The sequence below is a fragment of the Eretmochelys imbricata genome, chromosome 28 (genome assembly GCF_965152235.1).
Source record: "Eretmochelys imbricata isolate rEreImb1 chromosome 28, rEreImb1.hap1, whole genome shotgun sequence".
Classification (NCBI taxonomy): domain Eukaryota; kingdom Metazoa; phylum Chordata; order Testudines; family Cheloniidae; genus Eretmochelys; species Eretmochelys imbricata.
This window is the reverse complement of record NC_135599.1, coordinates 1311625-1334101: the sequence shown is the minus strand read 5'-3', so window position 1 is coordinate 1334101 and position 22477 is coordinate 1311625. Positions and strand designations below refer to the sequence as shown.

The 22477-nt window shown below is 51.6% G+C and overlaps 1 protein-coding gene across 1 annotated transcript in view; it reads right to left on the bottom strand.

The window, feature by feature from the left end:
- LOC144258208 (uncharacterized) overlaps positions 1 to 22477 on the bottom strand; it is a 31362-nt gene that overhangs the window by 4201 nt on the left and 4684 nt on the right. Inside the window, 5 exon segments of the mRNA XM_077806614.1 lie at positions 3148 to 3274; positions 4303 to 4600; positions 14863 to 16237; positions 16582 to 16695; positions 20465 to 20591. Coding sequence (XP_077662740.1) covers positions 3148 to 3274; positions 4303 to 4600; positions 14863 to 16237; positions 16582 to 16695; positions 20465 to 20591 — 2041 coding nt within the window.

Here is a 22477-nt window from a genome sequence, read left to right as displayed (position 1 = left end):
ATCATTAAGATCTCCGTGTTCAGATACCTCCCAAGAATTATGTTGTAAAAGAATCCTTTTTTCTTTTTCTTTCTTACCTTAAGCCATTAACACCCATGTAAACTTTGTTTGAAATGTAACCATGCCAATGTCACGAGCTAGGCCTAGCCAGGTGCTTTTGCTCCAATATTTATTCACTAAAGCCCCAATCCCGCAAACACCTATGTATGGATGCCCTCCAGAGGCATAACTGTTTGCAGGATCAGTACCTAAGAGAGAGTAAATAGCATGAAAGCAGCTTCTTAAAGCGACACTGTGCCCGCAAGGGCTGGGGGGGGGGGGGGGGGGGAAGATATCAGCGAAAGGAGGACACTCAGGCCTAAGAATAGCAAACTATGCTTTATTGAAGGAAGGAAAAACTTACGCTCCAATCTGCGTGGGGAGCCCCTAGGACGCGCGGAGGGACTGTAGGGGACTCTGGCCGTTCGGGACAGCTGACCAGGCAGGACTCCACCAGTGGGGAGTCCTCTGTGGCACTGTATTCTCCGCACTTATCTCGGGGTTACATGCGGTCAACAGCTGGCTACATTCTTATATGTACAATTTATGCTTGTTACATAAACTGACTCGTTTACAGGCAAAAATATGCTGAGCTAGGCTACAATATCTTTTGGCAGGATCTGTCGGACAAAGTTCATTGAAATCGCCTGCATCCTTCACTTACATCCAGTCACATACTCAGTGCACCACTTAGCTCCTCGCCAATCTTCCGCAACCTTGCCCCTACGCACACCAATCAAAATAAAAATCACAGATCTATTTCTTTTAACCTTGGATTGCTGTACTTTACCCATCAGATCACTACGACAGAAAGATCAAAGTGTTTTTTCAGTTTAAAGAAAAGGAGTACTCGTGGCACCTTAGAGACTAACCAATTTATTTGAGCATAAGCTTTCGTGAGCTAAATTGGTTAGTCTCTAAGGTGCCACGAGTACTCCTTTTCTTTTTGTGAATACAGACTAACATGGCTGTTACTCTGAAACCTTTTTTCAGTTTGTTCAGTGTGTGGACTGGACAGCAGTTTAGAGCCTGATCCTGCAGTTATTGAGACCTCACTGCAACCTAATCTGCAGTCTGCACTCTTTAAAAATACTCATATAACCTCCTCAGAACTCTAGGAAGAGGACAGATTAATTACACGTATCTACAAAAGCAGCCTAAAGGCTTTACAATAAAAAAAACACCAGTACAAGTCATATTCTGCATTAAGATCTGCTAATGCAGAATCCCTCCGCCCTCTTTACTGCTCTGCTCTGGATCTGTCTCCCTCCAGTCAAACTAAATCTTAGCCCAGTCTTTCTCACATCTCTGGCAGATGTCCACCAGCTGTCAACTGAAATGCAACATGGCCCAAAGCAAGCTCTTCATCTTTCCCTGCTAATACTAAGTGGAAAATATTTTGGTTTAGAACCGCAGAGGATTCAATGTTTTGTGTTTGCTCCCTAATTCTAACAGGGGAAAATAGCGGGGGTGCCACATTATTCCTTCCCCATCAGATTATTCCTGGGATATTTCAGATCTCGTAATTATATCAACAATCAGGTGGTAATTAATACCAGCTCCTCACCCTAGCCTTATAGTTACCTCAACAACAAGAAAAGGCAAGATGTGCTTGGACTGATCTTGCTCTGATGCATTAATCAGACAATGGAGTTTCCCCAGCACCCCACCTCCCATGTAGCCACATTCCCCGCATGCCCCAAAATGCCAGCAACCCGCCCAAAATCTTAGCACCCCAACCCACGTGCAGCCTACTCCCACCAGCCCCTCCACCCCCCGACCCATGCAGCCTGCTCCCCCAGCCCAGCCTGGAGCGGAGAGTGAGTTCTGTATTTCCCCGGCACCGGCAGCTGCAGCCCAGCTGGGAGTTGGGACACCCTAAACTCCCCTCCCCAACCTCACTCCACCCACCCCCTATTTCCCCCCCATAACCTCACCTTTTTCCATGTCCTGTCCAGGGGCACCTAATTAGTGGAGCCATGCGTGTGCAGCACATCTAATTAGGTGCATGGCCCTTCATTCTCTCATGGGCAGCTGCCCAGGGGTGCACCTTAGAGAGAACTATACCGCTAACCATCATAGCTAGGACGGCAAAAGCTCTAGGGTACACACAGTCATCGTGGCAAAAAAAAAAAACCACTGAACAAAAATGACAGTAATGAAATGCCCATAAACTACATTAATGCAGAGTTACAGTGGCCCAGTGCTTCCTCCTGCCCTCCCAGCATGTGGATGGGAGCTAAAGTTAAACCTCTGAAAACTAGGAAATGAAGAGTTAAAGTACATGTCCTAACTGCAACACAACCTTAACTCTGCCCCTTCCCTATCCCTGGAGTTGGCACTCGCCACTGGGAATGGTTCAGGAAGGCTGGTGCAAAGGTTTACAAATTACCAGGGAAGTGACAGCTTCAACATCCCAGGAAGTCTTTGAGTCAAGACTAGATGCCTTTCTGGAAGATGCTTTAATCCAACACAAGGCATTCAGCTCAACTTGGAAGCAAATGGATGAAATTTTCTTGCCTGTGTTATAGAAGAGGTCAGACTAGATGACCTAATCGTCACATTTGGCCATAAAAACCCATGAATCTACAATAGATACAAGGAAGGACTAAGAGAACAAGCCACTGTTTGTGTTGTGTTGCACAGATGGGAATACCGGCATTTACCTGCATGCCCTCCAGCTGTGTGCACTCCGCCATCTCTAGCTAGAATTTGTTGCTGGAGGGATTACTGGGAGCAGCTTGGCAGAGCTGTGACTGGGATATGAAGGGGGGGTGCGTGTGAAACTTGGGGCACCAAGTTTGTCTCATTTCCATGCTGAGTGTTGTAGGTTGTGTCAGTGAAGGTGCACAAGGATGTGTTCTTGTCACATAGACTGTCAGCAGCCTGGTGGCGTATGTGTAAAGAGAAGTTGTTAGACTTTGTGCTGTACTGCTCCTGTTCCCAAAGTGTTGTGTAGCAGGGGAGGGCAGAGGGTGTCACTCTGTGTGTCACTAGCACGCTGGGGTGATGCTGAAACAGGACAGAGTAGAGGTTGCATTCTGGGGCTGGTGTGAACCTTAACTCTGCATTTCCCCTTCCAAGAAATGAGGGGACAGGAATCCTTACCCAGCGAGGTCACATTCTCATAGTTCTCCTGCATGACGTCTCTGCAGAGGGCTCTCTGAGCAGGGTCCAGCAGAGCCCCCTCTTCCCTGGTGAAATACACAGCCACCTCCTCGAAGGTCACTGGTCCCTGAAAGAGTAAGAGTCCAACACTCAGGACCTGCTGCCCCACTCACAACCCCGCTATTCGTGGGGGAGAGGAGCCAATCAAATTGGAGCTCCGGGAGGCTCGCTGTCAAAAGAGTTTCAACCCCCCACAAGGCTCCGAGCATCCAGGAAACACCAGGGTGAGGGGACGAAGAGAGAGCTCCTCGTCTCTCCCAGCAGATCCATCACACAGACTAACCAGAGACATGCAGGAGATGGGGCCCCGAGCAGGGTCTAGGGAGAGCTGCCTGGTAGGAAGAGAATGGAGCGTCAATCATTTTAAGAGAAATAGGGGAAGGATCTCCTTGGAACTGATGAGCCATATGGGATAACGAGAGAGAAAAGGGGAAGAACTAGAGAGAATCTGGAGCAGTGTGAGAGAGCAAAGTGGCACAAATAGGGAAAGGGTGCAATGAACTCATCCCCCCCCCACTTCTCCTCCTGGGATTTCCTGGCTGCACAGAGACAATTCAAACGCCCCTGACCGACCAACCTCCCCTCGCCCTGCACCTCCGGTTTTTCCCCTTCCCCACACCCCAGGGGAACCCCGCCAGGCCCCAGTCTCTCCCCCCCCCCCCAATCCCAGCCATGCCGGGGCCGACCCCCGAGGGCTGCAGCGTCTGGGGCTCCCCAGGGCAGAGAGTCACTTTCCTGCCCGGCCCCAGCGCTTCCCCCGGGGGCTCTCGGGCACCTGGAGTCTCTGGCTCCGGAGCGGACGGGGGCAGAGCCCGGGGCTGGCTCCCCGCGGGGAACGGACCTGCCCCGGGCCCGATCTCCGGGCTTTGTTCTCCTGCTTCCTCCAGCCCGCCCCGCTCCCGGCTGCTCCTGCCCCTTCCTGTGGGTCCTGCAGACGCCGGGCCGGGCTGCCGCGCTCCTAGCCGGGCCCCGGCGTGCCTGTGAGTCGCGGAGCCGCTGCAGGGGCTGAGCCCGGGGCCTGGCTGGGCCGGGGGAGGCGGCGGGAGGGTCGGTGCAGGCGGGACCTTGCTGCGGGGGGGTCGGTGCATCCGTCACCTTTTTTCGGGCTGCGGGGGGGCGGGGCTCCTCCATCCCCGCGAGCTTTGGGCGAGCCTGCGGGGGCGGGTCGGCTGCTCCAAGCGCCCCAGCCGGCCCCCGCGGGGCTTGTGCGGCTCTGAGCCTCCGGCCCTGGCGCCAGACCGCGGGCGGCCGGTCCCGGGGGCTGCGAAGGCCGCCCCGGCCCCGCGGGGCCAGGGGGAGGCGCAGCCCGCGCGGGACGCTGCAGCGGGGCCCTAGTGCGCAGGCGAGGGGGATCCGGCCGACCGGACCCGCCGGGTTGAATCCTCCGGGCGGACTGCGGGGACCCCACCCGTTTACCTCTCAACGGTTTCACGCCCTCTTGAACTCGCTCTTCAAAGTTCTTTTCAACTTTCCCTTACGGTACTTGTTGACTGTCGGCCTGATGCCAGCCTGGGCGGGGGAGTAGTGTGGAAATCTCTGTTTTGGCTACTTAGGGGGCACGGAGCATGCTCAGTAACATCTGCGGAAGCCGCTGCCCGTCTGCCTGCCCTTCCTTGGCCCCCGGTTCTGCCGGCTGCCCTTCACCGGGCTCAGAAAGGGGCCAGGGAGCAGATTGGAGCGGGGGGCGGCCGGGGTCTGAGCGGGGGGGCGGGAATTGACAGGTCGGGGCAGGGGATCAAGCAGCTGGAGGCAGGGTTAGGAGGGGGCTGAGGGCAAAATCGTGGGGGGAGGAACTGGGCGTAAGCTCCGGGATGAGGCCTGCCTGAGGGTGGGGGGGGCAAAAGCCCAGCACAGGCAGAGGGGGGCCAGTTACACTCCAGTGCGACACCAGTGTTTGCAATGGGGGGGGCAGAGGGGCTTCTTTATTTCCCCTCCCCCAGACAGCACTTCCCAGCATGGGCTTCCCGGGGTTGGTGCTTCAAGGCCCAGGTGGGGCACGGCCGAGTCGCGGTAGCGTCTCCCTGGCTGGTGAAGGAAGAGCAGGGAGGCCTTGTGGCACCTTAGAGGCTAACACATGTATTTGGGCAGAAGCTTTCATGGGCTGGACCCCCCTTTGGTCATCTCTAAGGTGCCACGAGGACTCCTCGTTCTGTTTGCCGATGCAGACTAACCCGGCGACCCCTCTGATCTCTGTCTGATGTTACCTACCGGGGGCTGTGGGAGACTTGATTCAGTGAAGTGTTTGACCTACACCCCCTCACCCCACCTGACTCATCAGTAACTGCTCCTGTTAGCACATTAAGACAGAGAGCAATTTTTTACACTGGGGGGGACTGAGCCGTCTCTGTGCAGCCAGGAATTTCCAGGGGGAAAAGCGGGGGGCAGAGGTGCATTAATTGCACCCTTTCCCTGTTTGTGCCATTTCTCTCTAAAGTAAACTAGGAGGAGAGGTAGAAATGCTGGAGGGTAGGGATAGGATACAGAGGGACCTAGACAAATTGGAGGATTGGGCCAAAAGAAATCGGAGGAGGTTCAACAAGGACAAGTGCAGAGTCCTGCACTTAGGACGGAAAAATCCCATGCACCGCTACAGACTAGGGACTGAATGGCTAGGCAGCAGTTCTGCGGAAAAGGACCTAGAGGTGACAGTGGACGAGAAGCTGGATATGAGTCAGCAGTGTGCCCTTGTTGCCAAGAAGGCCAATGGCATTTTGGGATGTATAAGTAGGGGCATAGCCAGCAGATCGAGGGACGTGATTGTTCCCCTCTATTCGACATTGGTGAGGCCTCATCTGGAGTACTGTGTCCAGTTTTGGGCCCCACGCTACAAGAAGGATGTGGAAAAATTGGGAAGAGTCCAGCAGAGGGCAACAAAAATGATTAGCGGTCTGGAACACATGACTTATGAGGAGAGGCTGAGGGAACTGGGATTGTTTGGTCTGCGGAAGAGAAGAATGAGGGGGGATTTGATAGCTGCTTTCAACTACCTGAAAGGGGGTTCCAAAGAGAATGGATCTAGACTGTTCTCAGTAGTAGCAGATGACAGAACAAGGAGTAATGGTCTCAAGTTGCAGTGGGGGAGATTTAGGTTGGATATTAGGAAAAACTTTTTCACTAGGAGGGTGGTGAAACACTGGAATGCATTACCTAGGGAGGTGGTGGAAGCTCCTTCCTTAGAAGTTTTTAAGGTCAGGCTTGACAAAGCCCTGGCTGGGATGATTTAATTGAGGATCGGTCCTGCTTTGAGCAGGGGGTTGGACTGGATGGCCTCCTGAGGTCCCTTCCAACCCTGATATTCTATGATTCTCTCACACACTGATACAAATCGTCTCTAGTTCTTCCCCTTTTCTCTCTGCTGGGCCCCTCTCAGAGAGCCCTCTGCAGAGATGTCATGCAGGAGAACTATGAGAATGTGACCTCGCTGGGTAAGGATTCCTGTCCCCTCAGTTCTTGGAAGGGGAAATGCAGAGTTAAGGTTCACACCAGCCCCAGAATGCAACCTCTACTCTGTCCTGTTTCAGCATCACCCCGACATGCCAGTGACACACAGAGTGACACCCTCTGCCCTCCCCTGCTACACAACACTTTGGGAACAGGAGCAGTACAGCACAAAGTCTAACAACTTCTCTTTACACATACGCCACCAGGCTGCTGACAGTCTATGTGACAAGAACACATCCTTGTGCACCTTCACTGACACAACCTACAACACTCAGCATGGAAATGAGGCAGAGTTGGTGCCCCAAGTTTCACACGCACCCCCCCTTCATATCCCAGTCACAGCTCTGCCAAGCTGCTCCCAGTAATCCCTCCAGCAACAAATTCTAGCTAGAGATGGCGGAGTGCACACAGCTGGAGGGCATGCAGGTAAATGCCGGTATTCCCATCTGTGCAACACAACACAAACAGTGGCATGTTCTCTTAGTCCTTCCTTGTATCTATTGTAGATTCATGGGTTTTTATGGCCAAATGTGACGATTAGGTCATCTAGTCTGACCTCTTCTATACCACAGGCCACAGAATTTCATCCATTTGCTGCCGAGTTGAGCTGAGTACCTGGTGTTTGAGTAAATCATCTTCCAGAAAGGCATCTAGTCTTGACCTGAAGACTCCCTGAGATGGAGCATTCTCCGCCTCCCTTCATAGTTTGTAAACCTTTGCACCAGCCCTACTGAACCACTCCCAGTGGCAAGTGCCAACTCCAGGGACAGGGGAGGGGCAGAGTTAAGGTCGTCTTGTGGTTATGGCATGTACTTTAACTCTTCATTTCCTAGTTTTCAGAGGTTTAACTTTAGCTCCCATCCACATGCTGGGAGGGCAGGAGGAAGCACTGGGCCACTGTTACTCTGCATTAATGTAGTTTATGGGCATTTAATTACCTTGATTTTATTCAGTGGGTTTTTTTTGCCACTAAGACTGTGTGTACCTAGAGCTTTTCCCTGCCGATGGGTCTGTCCACCCATGCTCTGTCCATTCTTCTACTGTCTGTCGCCTCGGATCCCTTTACAGGGTGGAGGGTTTAATGCCCAGATCTGTGGGCTACACGTTTTCAAAGTCTCCCATCAGTTTCAAAAACCCAAGAAGAGCCAAGCAGCCCCCAGCCTCTCCTGCCCCCTCTCTCTGGGCAGCTCAGCTGGGCCGAGACCCATCCCTCACCTGGCTCACAAAGGGACTGTGGGTTTCCCTGGCATCTAGGTAAGTAGATAGTGAACCCCATACCAGGGGCCTGGCCTGAGCCTGCCAGCCCTTTGAGAGAGGAGCCACCCCCAGGTCCTGCTGGGTGTCCTGAATCTAAGGGTCACCGGCACTGGGAAGCTGTCTGGGGACCAAGCAGCCTGTGTCTCTGAGACAAGCTCGCTGGGGCTGGATGAAGAAGGAGCAATGCAGAGGGGTTACTGCAGGCTGAGAGAGGAGTCTTTGTGCTCATTGCACGTCCAGCACCGAGCCATCACGTGGCTTGTTCTTGGTAAGAGACAGCGGCCTTTTCTTCCTGCCCAGAGAATCCCGCACAGAAAAGGTGCCAGGACATTTTTTGTGTCCTTTCCTAGAATTTTAAAGCTCACAACCTGAACAAAGAGGGATTGCACCATGGGGAGCCGTTATGACCTTCCCACGGGTCATCAGCAAAACAGGGCCATTCAATCCACCGCATACAGACCTCTGCGCCTTGAGCGAGTAGTGTAATTGAGAGCTGTAGGCTGTCCTGCATGTGGGCCGGCCACTAGAGGGGGATCCTCTACCACCGAGATGACAAAACGTTTAGCCTGAACAGGGAAGCGAGCTGGTTCAATGGGACATGAGGGAAATAGAGAAGTTGTCACCACTGGAGTAAAAGACGTTTACATCGGCTGAGGTTCTGGCCCATTTACTCCAATGGAGCCAGGGTGATTAACATCAGCTGGGGATCTGGCCCATCTGCTCGTCTTTTCCCCAATCCTGCTCGCAGACCCTACCAGCTGCTGCTGCCCCTCAGTCCCGGCTGTGAGGGGTGTGAAGCCCGTTCATTGTGCAGTGCCTAGTTCCCAGATATCTGAGGGACTTCAGCTGCCCTCTGTCCCCAGGGCCCCCCACTCCCAATCCAGCTCCTACTGCTCCAAGGGGCCTTCTGCCAGGAGAGGAGCATGGCGGGGGGATGGTCCCTGTTAGCCAGTTCTCTCTAGCTAGGACAGTCAGGGTGACCAGCACTGGGGTCTCTGAGCGCCGTGGTCCTGTGTGGGCTGCCACTCGCCTTCCCCTCCTTTGGTCTCATAGTGCATTGAATCCAGCCTTTTTTCTCTCCACGACCATCATCCTAAACATGCTGCACTTGCCTCCTGCTCCCTGTTGTGTGTAAAGAGTCTTCTCTGTAACCTCTGCCTGCTTCCCCCACCCCATTTCCTCACCGTTCAGTCTGTGTTGTTGTGGCTTTTTCTCTCCAGGATCCCCCCCTTCTCCTTCAGCATTAAGCATCCTCCCGGGAAGCCCACGAGGTTGGATTCTGAGAAGCACCAAGGTGACCTAGGAGCACAAACCCCCACTGCCCTTCCATGGGACTGGTGCTTGGCCCTTTGCTGTGAGCAGGATTTGAACCTGTGCAGGCAAACCTCATGGGATTGGGGGAACCAGAGTCAGGCTGGGGCAGAATGTGCCGTTTGACACCCCCCACCCCCGGAGAGGTTCGTGCTTTGGTGACCCTGTGATTCCATTCCCAGATCACAGAACCCCACAAAGGAGAGATTTACGGATTAACGGGGTGGGGGCTTGTGCTGAGCGAAGGCTGTTGTAACCACAGAAAAAGCCATAGTGGGGTTTGAAGGACAAATCCCCAACCAGAGCCCTTGCTGGAGCTGGGGTGATCTCTGGTTCTTTCCTTGTTTTTAATGCTTTCCCCTGAAGAATAAACGTGCTTGCACCAAAGAGCTGGGTGGGTATCAGTGTTGGCCGTGACACTGCCCTTAGTCACTGCAGAGACAGCAAAGGGCAGGCGCTGGCCGTTTAGGACTTGTTGAGGGCTAGTACAGGGTAAACAGGGCTGGTGCAGCCTGGAAATATGCTGTTCAGGAGAGGGAGAGACATGTGTCTTTGCCCAAGAAAGGTGACATCTGGGAAGTCTAAGGTTGGGTGTCACTGGTGGACCACGGAGGGGGAATCCAGGTGCAGTTGCCCTGGAGGTTACAGCGGGACCCTGGAGCCAGCATGGCCAGCTCCAACCACCCACTGGCCTGAACTGCCATGCAGTGTTTTTAACACAACCTCGAGATCTCCTGCAGCTGAGGAAGGAAGGGAGCTGGAGACATGGGTAAAGGGTTTCCCCTCCCTCCAGGGGCAGGGGAGGGAGAGCAGTCATCTGCCATGGAGTCAGTACCTTCCCCCCCCCACAATACTGTGATGGGGGATGTGTGATGGGGCGTACACACCGCACACTGGGCCAGAAGGGGTTAACCCCACACTGCGGGTGAAGGAATTCCCGCCTCTCAGACCGTACTGGGCATGCTCCAGGTGTTATGCTCAGTATAAAAAGGGAGCAGCCTGGGCTGACCACTGGAGAAGAAGGATCTCTGCGGGAGGTGCCAGCTGGAGAGCTGGACCAGAGATCTGTTGCCATCAGGAGCCTGGAGACCCCGATGCCTCATGAACTGCAGCTGCAGGAAGCGACAGCAGGCGGGTGAGCGAGTGGTGTCTCCCACCTGCGTGAGGTCAGCATGTTTCGGTGGGATTCCCCGCTGACAGACCACTCTAGGGCCCTGGTGGAGTCGGGTGCCCCTCTACCTGGACCAACAACCCCTGGTGGTGGCTCCCCTGGGTACTGGCCACTAGGCCGCGCTGTCCTGAATTCAAGGGCCGCAGTATTGATGCTGGCCTCTAGGCCATGCTGCCCTGTACCTGAGGGCTGCCATGCGACCCTGATCTCTGAATCTCATCATGACAAGACCCAGTACAGTCTGGTAGGCTGTAACTGCGGTAACCACATGCTCCTTGCCCACCCGGCCAGGGTGTACATGTACACCCTGGCCCCGTGTATATATACACTGTGACAAGGACAGTCTGCCCCTCCCAGTAGAGACGATTTGTACCTGTGATACTAGAAGGGCACAATGTAAAGGGGCGGGGGAGGACATGAGCTCCCCCGTGTCACCTCTGGCAGGAACCTTCCAGCCCCACATCCCTGGCTCAGGGAGACTCACAGCATCAGTGTCTCCCTGGAGCTCCTGGGCACGCCTGGGCCCTTCAGCAGGGTGAGGGGGGCAGGAAATGTCCCTAAGTTGGCTGAGCAGAAAGACCCTGCTCCGGGCACGTATGGGGAGCAGAGGGGATGGGACGGAGCCACTTCTCCCACCGGCTGAGATACCCCCTTCCACCAACCTCTCATCATGCAGACAGACACGCTGCCCCTGGCCCACGCCCACCCTCACTACTCCTGAAAGTCTGCGCTGGGAGCTCATTTTCCCTTGTGTGAGCCCCCTAGGATGAGATGCGTGTGGCCTCCCCCAGCTGGTCCCATCTGAGAACCTAAGAGTTAATATTGAGGAAGTTGATAAGGCTCCGAGTCGGGCTGGCTGATCTCTACGGTTCTGGCCATGTAGCTTAGTGGAAGACAAGACTCAATATCCCTTTTATACATTTCATTAAAATGAACAAACAAAATGAACACCACATCTAACTAAACCTAAACTATTATTCACACCCCTCAGCTAGCTCTGGGGCACACAGTACTGGGATCTCGATCAGGCCAGATCCGGAAATCACTCAGTTAACAATTATCTTGCTTTGGAATCAAATCATCAGTTCAGCCAAATCATCAGAATTATAAAGCAGAAAATCAGCCCTTATAAACCCTGAAACAGGAACCCAAGGAGGCAGCTGTCCACATTGTTCACATTTAAGCCACAACTTTGGAGCGTCCATCTTAGACCTCACCAGCATATCGCTAACCTCCCGGTGGCTTCTACAGATTAAAAACCTTAAAATAGACACAGATCTTAATGCACAGAGTTTTAACGGTATGTATCCGCCAGCTCAGGTTCTCTGACCACTTTCACCGAACGAGGAGCACATGTTCAACCATTTTCTAGGGCAGCATTTTAGGGTTATTTAGATTTGGGAATTGTTTTTAGCTCCTTCCTTGAGTGGCTGAGACAGGTTTCACACACACACCTGCACGCAACGCAGTAGAATAGAAAGGCTGGGATAGTTCCCACTTGATAAAAACAAAGCATGAAAAATAGAACAAGTAACCATCTGAGATTGAAACTGACAAGTGATTCCAACTCTGCAGCTCTTTCAACTCCCCTGGAGTAGGAGCTAGAGCTGCAGTCAAGGAACCAGGCGATGGGGTCGCCTACTCAGTACTCCACATTCGCAAGCTGTGTCAGGTACGAGGAGACAAGTCAAGGCTGGCACAGCCTGGTGTTGAGGTTACAACTTCCTTCCCCAGAGGTGATCAGTCTGGGAGTCCTGGAATGTCCATCTTTCTTAGGCAGGTGCTGGTGCAAAAGGGCTTCCACCTTTACCTTGGTCTTTATGGTTGAGGATTCCAGCTCACCCAACATTGCGGTCACTCCCCTGAAGTCTCCAGGCATGTGAGGAGTGAAGTACGCCTTGGTTACAGACACCACAGTCTGATCCAAACTGACGATAGCCCAGTCTGCCTCATGGAAGAGTCCGAATTAACCCAGCAGTTTTCTTAAAATATCGGTTGCTCCGAACCACAGGCACTGTGGAGGTTTGAACCCCAAAGATCTCCAAAGTGAAAACACCAAGGGCAGTTTTGGGGAGGTTTCAGTAGCCCGGCTTGAGGGTTAAAAGTCTGAGCTGTGACAATGGGCTTTGTTAAAAAAGGAAAAGGGATCTCGGCTCCCATAAAAATAATGGATAGCCAACCCCCCCCACCAAAAAAAAAAAAAACCCCAAAAATCCAAACCAAGCTACCTATTTCCTCATGCATCCATTGCCATTCATAAAAAGCACCATGGGCCTCTCCTGACAGACGTTCTACATCTTTGCTTTGCAGAGAAGCGAGGAACTCAGTGACCCGTATAGTCTAATTGAGTAAAAGGTTACACAACTTGTCTCCTTCAGTAATTTTACTTTAGAGCTTGTCAAAACAAATTCCATTTGAAATAACTGAAGCTTGGGTCGGTGTTCTCCTATACACTATTTCTCTTTCACATTCCCCCCACCTCAGCCTTGGAGTGATATTGTACTTCAGAATCTATTTGTCAAAAAAAAATCCCCAGAATATTTTTTTTTTGGGTCTGTATTGTTAGAGACATACTTGCTGACAGATAATTGGAAATAAATTACCAAAATAATTGAAGCTGGCATGATTACATTGTCTTATTTTGACAAATAAAATATGCAGAATTTTAAACTATTGTGTGCAGAATTTTCAATTTTTGGTGCAGAATTCCCCCAGGAATAATATACAGCTGGAGCAGAATCCCTATAAGTCACCAAAGGAGCAGAATATATATAAAAAAAGACAGTGTGTAGCTACTGATTTCACTGTAATGAATATTTGCAGCATCTCCCAAGTGCAAGTTTGCCAAAAATTCCACTTTTGTTTTCTCCACATCAACACAGGCAGGGACAGCGTTTCCCAAATCATAGGCCACACGCACCCAGTTATTTCAGTTAGTTGCACAATCTGGGGTGTGCTGTTGTTCACCATTTTGGAGCAGAGCCCTAAACCCACTACTGTTTCCTTGTTAGCAAGCCGGATGGCTCGGAGCATCCTCTCCTGGTGAGTGAACTCCACTTGAGCTTCTTCCATGTCCTCATGCAGCGGTGGGGAAAAGACAAAAATAAAATAAGACAGTACTTGTTTAGCAAACAGTCATTTCTCCAAAAGTCCCTGATAAATCTGAGCTACAAAACTAATATTCAGATATGTGACCAAATGGCCTCCAGGAGAGAGAGAAAAACCTGCAACACAGAGCGGTATAAGTCACTTTCTTGTTCGTACAACATGAAATTCCAGAGCAGGTTACATTTGATTACTCAGAAATCAAGACAGCCGATTCCCCCATCGCTTTCTCCACTGATCCATTCACACCTGCTTCACTCAACAGCCCTTCATTATTATAGAGTTGTGTTATTGAGAAAAAAGCATCGTAATAGGGAAAAACTGCTGACCTTCTCATCTGCAAATGAGCCCAGCTCAAGAGGGAAAAAGCCCAGGAGTGGCTTTGTCAATAGACAGAAACTGGGATTTAAACTGGGAATGATCGCATGGTGTTTGGGATCCATTGGAATTCCCCAGCCAGGACTGGGACACTTTCATCTTTCATCTCCATAATGAGTCAGATTTAGGATCAAATCGGTGCTATTAAGTTTGGGAGGTGGAGGGGTAGAATATAGGTGGATAAGCTCCATTGTGGCTCAGACAGACCCCAGCGCTGCTGGAGTGAGCGGGCCTAGCGACGGTGATGGGGAAGAAGGGAATCCCGTCGACTCACCCCATTTCCTGCCAGTGTTGCAAAGACTGAAATGATACATTTGTCCCACTCCTGCTCCTCCTCTTTGTGATATTGAAATAGATTTTCAATAAGAAAAGTGGTAAAAAGAAAAATACCTGCTGCCCAGCACAACCTGGATCAGCGTGAGAACAACTGGGGATGAGACAATCTGTCGCCAAAGGGGGAACTTGGTGACTAAGACTCGCTCTGCTAGAGCGGGGCCAGTATAAAGGTGATGGTCAGGGCCTTTCCAGAGCAGGAACATTGGTGTCGATTAGGACAGGTCAAAGGGGAAGGTGCGAGCTAACCCCAGCCCCTGGGCTATGTCAGCACGGCACATACAGCAGGGTGTTTACATGAGGATCGCTACCTCCAGCAGGCTGGAAAATCCTAGAGGAGACAAAGCCCAGGTTGATTTTCGCTCAGTGTAGCTACTTGAGGTCACCCCTATTTCCCCCACCTGGGGCTGATGGAAACTCCTGGCCAGAAGGACACACGCTCCCAAGACTCCTGGGAGAAAGGAGTTGGTAGAAAGGACCATAGGAGTCACCCGAGAGAAGGGCGATCTGTGAAAAGGCAAAAGAGGGCAACTAACCTGGGGGAGCTGAGAGAACAGGGTGATGCAAATGGTGCAAACAAACCAAAAGGTTGCTGTGTGGGAATTAGCAAATATGGTTAAAAAAACCACCACCAAACAAAAAAAACTTCTCAGCCCTACACAAAGTTTTTGTGCTGTCTCTCTCTCCTGTGGAGACTCTGATGTCTATTCAGGTGTGAGCTGCGGATGAAACCTTTCCCGCACACCGAGCAGCGATAAGGTCTCTCACCCGTGTGAATCCTCTGATGTATGATGAGGGCAGAGCTCACACTGAAGCCTTTCCCACACTCACAGCATTGATAAGGTGTCTCGCCTGTGTGGCTTGTCTGATGAGCGCTAAGGTTTGATTTCTGACTGAACTGTTTCCCACACTCATAGCACTCATAGGGGCGCTCTCCTGTATGGATCCTCTGATGTCTAGTAAGGTCTGACTTGACAGTGAATTTTTTCCTGCACTCACGGCATTCATAGGGTCTCTCTCCTGTGTGGATCCTCCCATGTGTAACAAGGGCTGACCTCTGCGTGAAAGTTTTCCCGCACTCAGAGCATTTATAGGGGATCTTTCCCATGTGGATTCTCTGATGTCCAATAAGATCTGACTTGACAAAGAAGCTTTTCCCGCACTCACAACATTTATACGGTCGCTCCCCTGTGTGGATCCTCTGATGTCTAATAAGGGCTGAGCTCTGAGTGAAGCTTTTCCCGCACTCGCAGCATTCATGGGGCCTCTCTCCTGTGTGGATCCTCTGATGATTAATTAGGTCTGAGTTGACAGTGAAGCTTTTCCCGCACTCGCAGCATTCATAGGGTCGCTCTCCTGTGTGGATCCTCTGATGTATAATAAGACCTGAGCTCCGAGTGAACTTTTTCCCGCACTCGCAGCATGTATAGGGTCGCTCTCCTGTGTGGGTCCTCTGGTGATTAATAAGAGCTGAGCTGTCAGTGAAGGTTTTCCCGCACTCACAGCACTGATAGGGTCGCTCTCCCGTGTGGATCCTCTGATGTCTAATAAGGGCAGAACTCAGAGTGAAGTTTTTCCCACACTTGCCACACTCGTGAGGTCTCTCTCCTGAGTGGATCCTGTGATGCCGAATAAGGTGAGAGCTCTGGCTGAAGCTTTTCCCACACACACCGCATCCATAGGGCCTCTCTCCCGTGTGGATTCGCTTATGTTTCATAAGGTCTGAGTGGCTACTGAAGTGTTTCCCACACTCAGTGCATGTGTGTTTTCTTGTAGGTATTCTCTGCTCGGCTGTGATTTCCTTGGAGTCCTGGTGAGTCCCCTGACAATTAATGGATTTACCCACTTTCTCCCTGGGCTGGTTTCCCTGCTGCCTCTCTGGCCTGGGCTGGCTCTCACAGGCTTTCCCCCTCACACAACACCTGAACACATTCCCTTTCGATCCTTGCGATAATTCCCTGTGCGCTTCCACTTGCTCAGCATCTTCCTGCTCAGGATTAAGCTCCTCGTTTTCATTCACCATCCAAGCACCTGCTAGGACAAAGAGAGAAACCTCAGAAACAGGGGTGGAAAAGGGGAAAACAAATCAAAATTAGAGCTGGAGAGACAGAAAAAAATCTAGTAGCTGAATTCTCCAAAACTCTTCTCCTTAGGGGAGAGAGGAGGGGAACAATTCTGCCTCCACATCCCATCAGGGAGGGAGCTGCTGCTGGGTGTCAGTCAGGATAGGTAGGAAGCCGTGAGCGATAGCTGCCCATAGGGTACAAGGCCTCCTGGGGATACTCCTGAACTCCGAGAGCTCCCAAGGCCTTTTTAGCGAGTCCCAGGTATTTCCTTCAGCCACAGAGTGTATTTGAATTGGTTTAATGATCCCTCACCTGCGCAGGTGCCTCTCGGGATCTCTCCTTCCTCAGAGCCCTGGAGATCCAGCACCCACGGCTCCTCCCCTCGTTCCAGCTGGGAGATCACATCAGGTTTGGAAACGGGAAACCCTGCTCAGGGGATAGAAAACAAGGGAGATCAGGGGAGTTCATGGGACATTTGTCACAAAGAGTCTATTACTTTAACCCCAGCCCGTTTTAAAACAGTCAAATCCTGGGGGCAGCTCCTCAGGTGCTCAAAGGTGCAGGACGCTCTGCGTATGAGGGATTTAACCATCCCCATCTCTGCTGGGAACACACACAGCCAGACACTGCTCATAGAATCACAGGGTTGGCAGAGACCTCAGGAGGTCACCTAGTCCAACCCCCTGCTCAAAGCAGTACCAACCCCCACTAAACCATCCCAGCCAGGGCTTTGTCAAGCTGGGCCTTAAAAACCTCTAAGGAAGGAGATTCCACCACCCCCCTGGGGAACCCATTCCCGTGCTTCACCACCCTCCTCGTGAAATAGTTTTTCCTAATATCCAACCTAAACCTCCCCCGCTGCAACTTGAGACCACTGCTCCTTGTTCTGTCATCTGCTACCACTGAGAACAGCCGAGCTCCATCCTCTTTGGGACCCCCCTTCTGGTAGTTGCAGGCTGCTATCAAATCCCCCCTCACTCTTCTCTTCTGCAGACTAAATAACCCCAGTTCCCTCAGCCTCTCCTCGTAAGTCCTGTGCCCCAGCCCCCTAATCATTTTCGTTGCCCTCCGCTGGACTCTCTCCAATGTGTCCACATCCCTTCTGTAGTGGGGGCCCAAAACTGGACGCAATACTCCAGATGTGGCCTAACCAGTGATGTGTACAGGGAATAATCACTTCCCTCGATCTCCTGGCGATGCTCCTACTAATGCAGCCCAATATGCCGTTGGCCATCTTGGCAATGCAGCTCCTAAAACACAGAGTCAGTAACTCCCTGTTCCAGGAATTAAAGACTCCAGCCAGAGGGGAAGTCATCCTGGATCTGCTTTTGAATCAGAGAGAGAAACCTAGAGACAATGGGAGAGGTGTAGGAAAGCCGGGACTGGTGAGCACGGACTGGAGGGATTCAGCGCAGTCAGGAAAAGGAGGGACTGGGGGTGTCACTGAATGTCGTATCCCAGGGCTTGTCTACACCTGAGACCCTGCGACTGTCTTGCTATGGTGCGTCAGTGTAGACGCTCGCTACAGCAACGGGAAAGGTTCTCCCATCAGCGTAGGCCATCCACCTCCGCGAGAGGCAGCAGCTCGATGGAAGCATTATTTTCTGTTTAAAGACCAACTATTCGAACTACCCTGAATTCCACATGTGTATTTGGAGTCTCTTGAAATTAGCAGGGCACATTTTTCATGGGCATTCAGGGAAGGGTTAGTGGTTCAACTTGGGGGAGATCTGTTAAAGAGATACCTAAGATACAGGCCCCCCCATCCCCTTTGGCAGCTGTTTTACAAAATCATCTTCCTCTTGTCATAGTTTCTTACCCACAGCTGGGGCTGAAACGACGGTTCTCATTGTCCCCGGACTGATTTCTTTCACTTGGCATTTATCTCAGGTAGTACGTAGCCCCCACTGCCTCTTTGAGTTGGCTCAAGAGGGTTTATGCTGCAGCCTTTGAACCTAAACCACACCCATGAATTTGAGATGGAGCCCGACCGCTGATAGTTTCAGACAATGTGTGTTGTGCCTTTTTCTTGCATTCTGCAGAAGTTCCTCTTGGAAGTTTTCCCCTCTGACTCCAAAATATGTGGGTTCAGAGTTCTATTTTAAAGTGCTCTAAAGTCCACATGCAGAGTTTTGCCCGGTCTGTACTTACAAGTTTTGCCAGCGTAGCACTGGCAGTTAGGGGTGTAAAAATCACACCGCTAACCATCACAGCCGTGCCAGGAAAAGGTGTAAGGTAGACACAGTTATAGTGGCAAAAAGTCCATTTAAAAAAAAAAATCCGCGTAGAATACCCATAAAGTACATTAATGCAGAGTTAAGGTTGCCCAGTGCGGCCTCATGTCCTTCCAGCATGTGGATGAGAGCAAAACTTAAACCTCTGAAAACTAGAAAACGATGCCATACCTGCAACACAACCTTAACTCTGCCCTTCTCTAATCCTTGAGTAGGCACTAGCCACTGGAAACAGTTCAGTAAGATTGGTGCAAAGGTTTACAAACTACGAAGGTCAGTGGCATCTTCTCCATCTCAGGAAGTCTTCAGGTCAAGACTGGATGCCTTTCCGGAAGATGATTTAATCAAACACAAGGGATTCAGCTCAACTTGGCAGTATCTGGATGAAATTCTGTGGCCTGTGTTATACAGCAGGCCAAATTAGATGTTCCAATAGTCCTTTCTGGCCACAAAACCCGTGAATCTACAATAGACACAAGGAAGGACTAAGAGAACCTGTCAGTGTTTGTGTTGTGTTGCACAGATGGGAATACCGGCATTTATCCGCATGCCCTCCAGCTGTGTGCAGCATAGCCGTAATTGAAAGGTGGAGGGATTAGTTGGAGCAGCTTGGCAGAGCTGTGACTGTGGGATGAAGAGAGGTCCATGTGAACCCTGAGGGACCAAGCGTGCCTCATTTCCGTGCTGTGTTTGTAGGTTGTGTCAGTGAAGGTGCACCAGGGCATGTTCTTGTCACGGAGATTGCCAGCAGCCTGGGTGCTTACTTCTAGCAGACTCCAAGGTTGATCAATGGCAAAGTGAAGACAATGACTCAGAAGGAAACCTCACGGTGAGGGGAGGGGAGTGTGTAGCGAGGAGGCCTGGCCTCCCTCAGAGCTAGACCTGGAAGGACCATAACCCGCCCTTTGGGCTTCAGAATCAGGAAAGCCATGCCCACCCCACCGGACGTGGAGGGGCAGGACAGGAAGCGGAAGCACAAAAGGATGGCCGTTATTTGCGCTGGAGCTGCCAAGGGAGATAGACGCTTCCCCCCTGTTGCCGGAGCAGGACGTTGATGGGGAGCTCCCAGGATGCCTGGCCAGAGCTCCCAGGGCCGCTGGCTGAGCAAGGTGCTGACAAACGCCTGGGGCTACCGCTGACCACCCATCCCGGGGAGACAGAGGACACCTACAGCATGGAGGTACCAGACTATGGGGAGGTAGGAAGTAGCCCAGGGAAACTACACGACCGTCTGGTTGGGCCTTGGCCTGACAGGTTGGCATGTTGTGGGTGGATCCCCGCTGACCCGGTGGTGCAACACTCCACCACTGTTAGGGCCCTGGGCTGGGACCCGGTGGAGCAGGGTTGGCCTGGGTCCCCCTACCACCTCACCCCTGGGGTGGCAGCCTCCCCACATTTGGCCAGAGGCCTGTGTCTGGTGCTTACCCTTGCCAGAGCCCCTAACTGCCTGCTAGCCCACCCTGACTAAGGGCCTGGGCTCATAGACTGTGGTCCTCTGCCCTGTTTGCAAGCCAGAGCCCCTAACTGCTTGCTGTCCCGCTCTGCCTGAGGGCAGGTGTTCACAGACTCCCTGTTGCTCAGCCAGGATCAAGTGGACTGAGCAGTCTAAAGACTGCTAATTCCCCACTAATTGATTGCAGTGCTAAGGGCTGGACAGCGCGGAAACATGGCCTCCCCCAGGGCTAGACCCAGAGAGACCGGGCTTGCACAGTGGTATTGGTTTGCAAGTCTGAGCTGGTGAGTGTGAAGTAGGCTCAGTGTTTGAGTGCGGAAGCTTTGGTTTGTTACGCTGGACCTAAATCCTTATTTGGCTTTAGCAAAGAGACGTTGTTAGACTTTGTGCAGTACCCAGAGTGTTCTGTAGCAGGGAAGTACATGTTAGTGTGTGTGTTATTGTGGGGTGTTGTGAACCTTAACTCTGCATTTCCCCCTCTAAGAACTGAGGGGACAGGAATCCTTACCCAGCGAGGTCACATTCCCATAGGTCTCCCGCATGACGTCTCTGTAGAGGGCTCTCTGAGCGGGGTCCAGCAGAGCCCCCTCTTCCCTGGTGAAATACACAGCCACCTCCTCGAAGGTCACCAGTCCCTGAAAGAGCCAGAGCCCCACACTCAGGACCTGCTGCCCCACTCACAGCCCCACTAGTTGTGGGGGAGAGGAGCATAAGAACAGCCAGACTGGGCCAGGCCAAAGGTCCATCTAGCCCAGTGTCCTGCCTTCCGACAGTGGCCAATGCCAGGTGCCCCAGAGGGAATGAACAGAACAGGTCATCAGCAAGTGATCCATCCCATGTTGCCCATTCCCAGCTTCTGGCAAACAGAGCTAGAGACACCGTCCCTGCCCATCCTGGCTAATAGCCACTGATGGACCTGTCCTCCATGAACTTCTCCAGTTCTTTTTAGAAACCTGTTATAGCCTTGGCCTTCACAACATCCTCTGGCAAAGAGTTCCACAGGTTGACTGCGTGTTGTGTGAAGAAACACTTCCCTTTGTCTGTTTTAAACCTGCTGCCTATTGATTTCATTGGGTGACCCCTAGTTCTTGTGTTATGAGAAGGCATAAATAACACTTCCTTATATACTTTCTCCATACCAATCATGATTGTATAGACCTTTATCATATCTCCCCTTAGTCATCTCTTTTCCAAGCTGAAAAGTCCCAGTCTTATCATCATAGAATATCAGGGTTGGAAGGGACCTCAGGAGGTCATCTAGTCCAACCCCCTACTCAAAGCAGGACCAATCCCCAATTAAATCATCCCAGCCAGGGCTTTGTCAAGCCTGACCTTAAAAACTTCTAAGGAAGGAGAAAAGGAGTACTTGTGGCACCTTAGAGACTAACCAATTTATTTGAGCATGAGCTTTCGTGAGCTACAGCTCACTTCATCGGATGAAGTGTAGCTAACGAAAGCTCATGCTCAAATAAATTGGTTAGTCTCTAAGGTGCCACAAGTACTCCTTTTCTTTTTGCGAATACAGACTAACACGGCTGTTACTCTGAAACCTAAGGAAGGAGATTCCACCACCTCCCTAGGTAACGCATTCCAGTGTTTCACCACCCTCCTAGTGAAAAAGTTTTTCCTAATATCCAACCTAAATCTCCCCCACTGCAACTTGAGACCATTACTCCTTGTTCTGTCATCAGCTACTACTGAGAACAGTCTAGATCCATCCTCGTTGGAACCCCCTTTCAGGTAGTTGAAAGCAGCTATCAAATCCCCCCTCATTCTTCTCTTCCGCGGACTAAACAATCCCAGTTCCCTCAGCCTCTCCTCATAAGTCATGTGTTCCAGTCCCCTAATCATTTTTATTGCCCTCCACTGGACTCTTTCCAATTTTTCCACATCCTTCTTGTAGTGTGGGGCCCAAAACTGGACACAGTACTCCGGATGAGGCCTCACCAATGTCGAGCAGAGGGGAATGATCACGTCCCTCGATCTCCTGGCAATGCCCCTACATATACATCCCAAAATGCCATTGGCCTTCTTGGCAACAAGGGCACAGTGTTGACTCATATCCAGCTTCTCATCCACTGTAACCCCTAGGTCCTTTTCTGCAGAACTGCTGCCGAGCCATTCGGTCCCTAGTCTGTAGCGATGCATGGGATTCTTCCGTCCTAAGTGCAGGACTGTGCATTTGTCCTTGTTGAACGTCATCCGTTTTCTTTTGGCCCAATCCTCTAATTTGTCTAGGGCCCTCTGTATCCTATCCCTACCCTCCAGCGTATCTACCTCTCCTCCCAGTTTAGTGTCATCTGCAAACTTGCTGAGGGTGCAATCCACACCATCCTCCAGATCATTTATGAAGATATTGAACAAAACCAGCCCCAGGACCGACCCTTGGGGCACTCCACTTAATACCGGCTGCCAACTAGACATGGAGCCATTGATCACTACCCGTTGAACCCGACAATCTAGCCAACTTTCTATCCACCTTATAGTCCATTCATCCAGCCCATACTTCTTTAACTTGCTG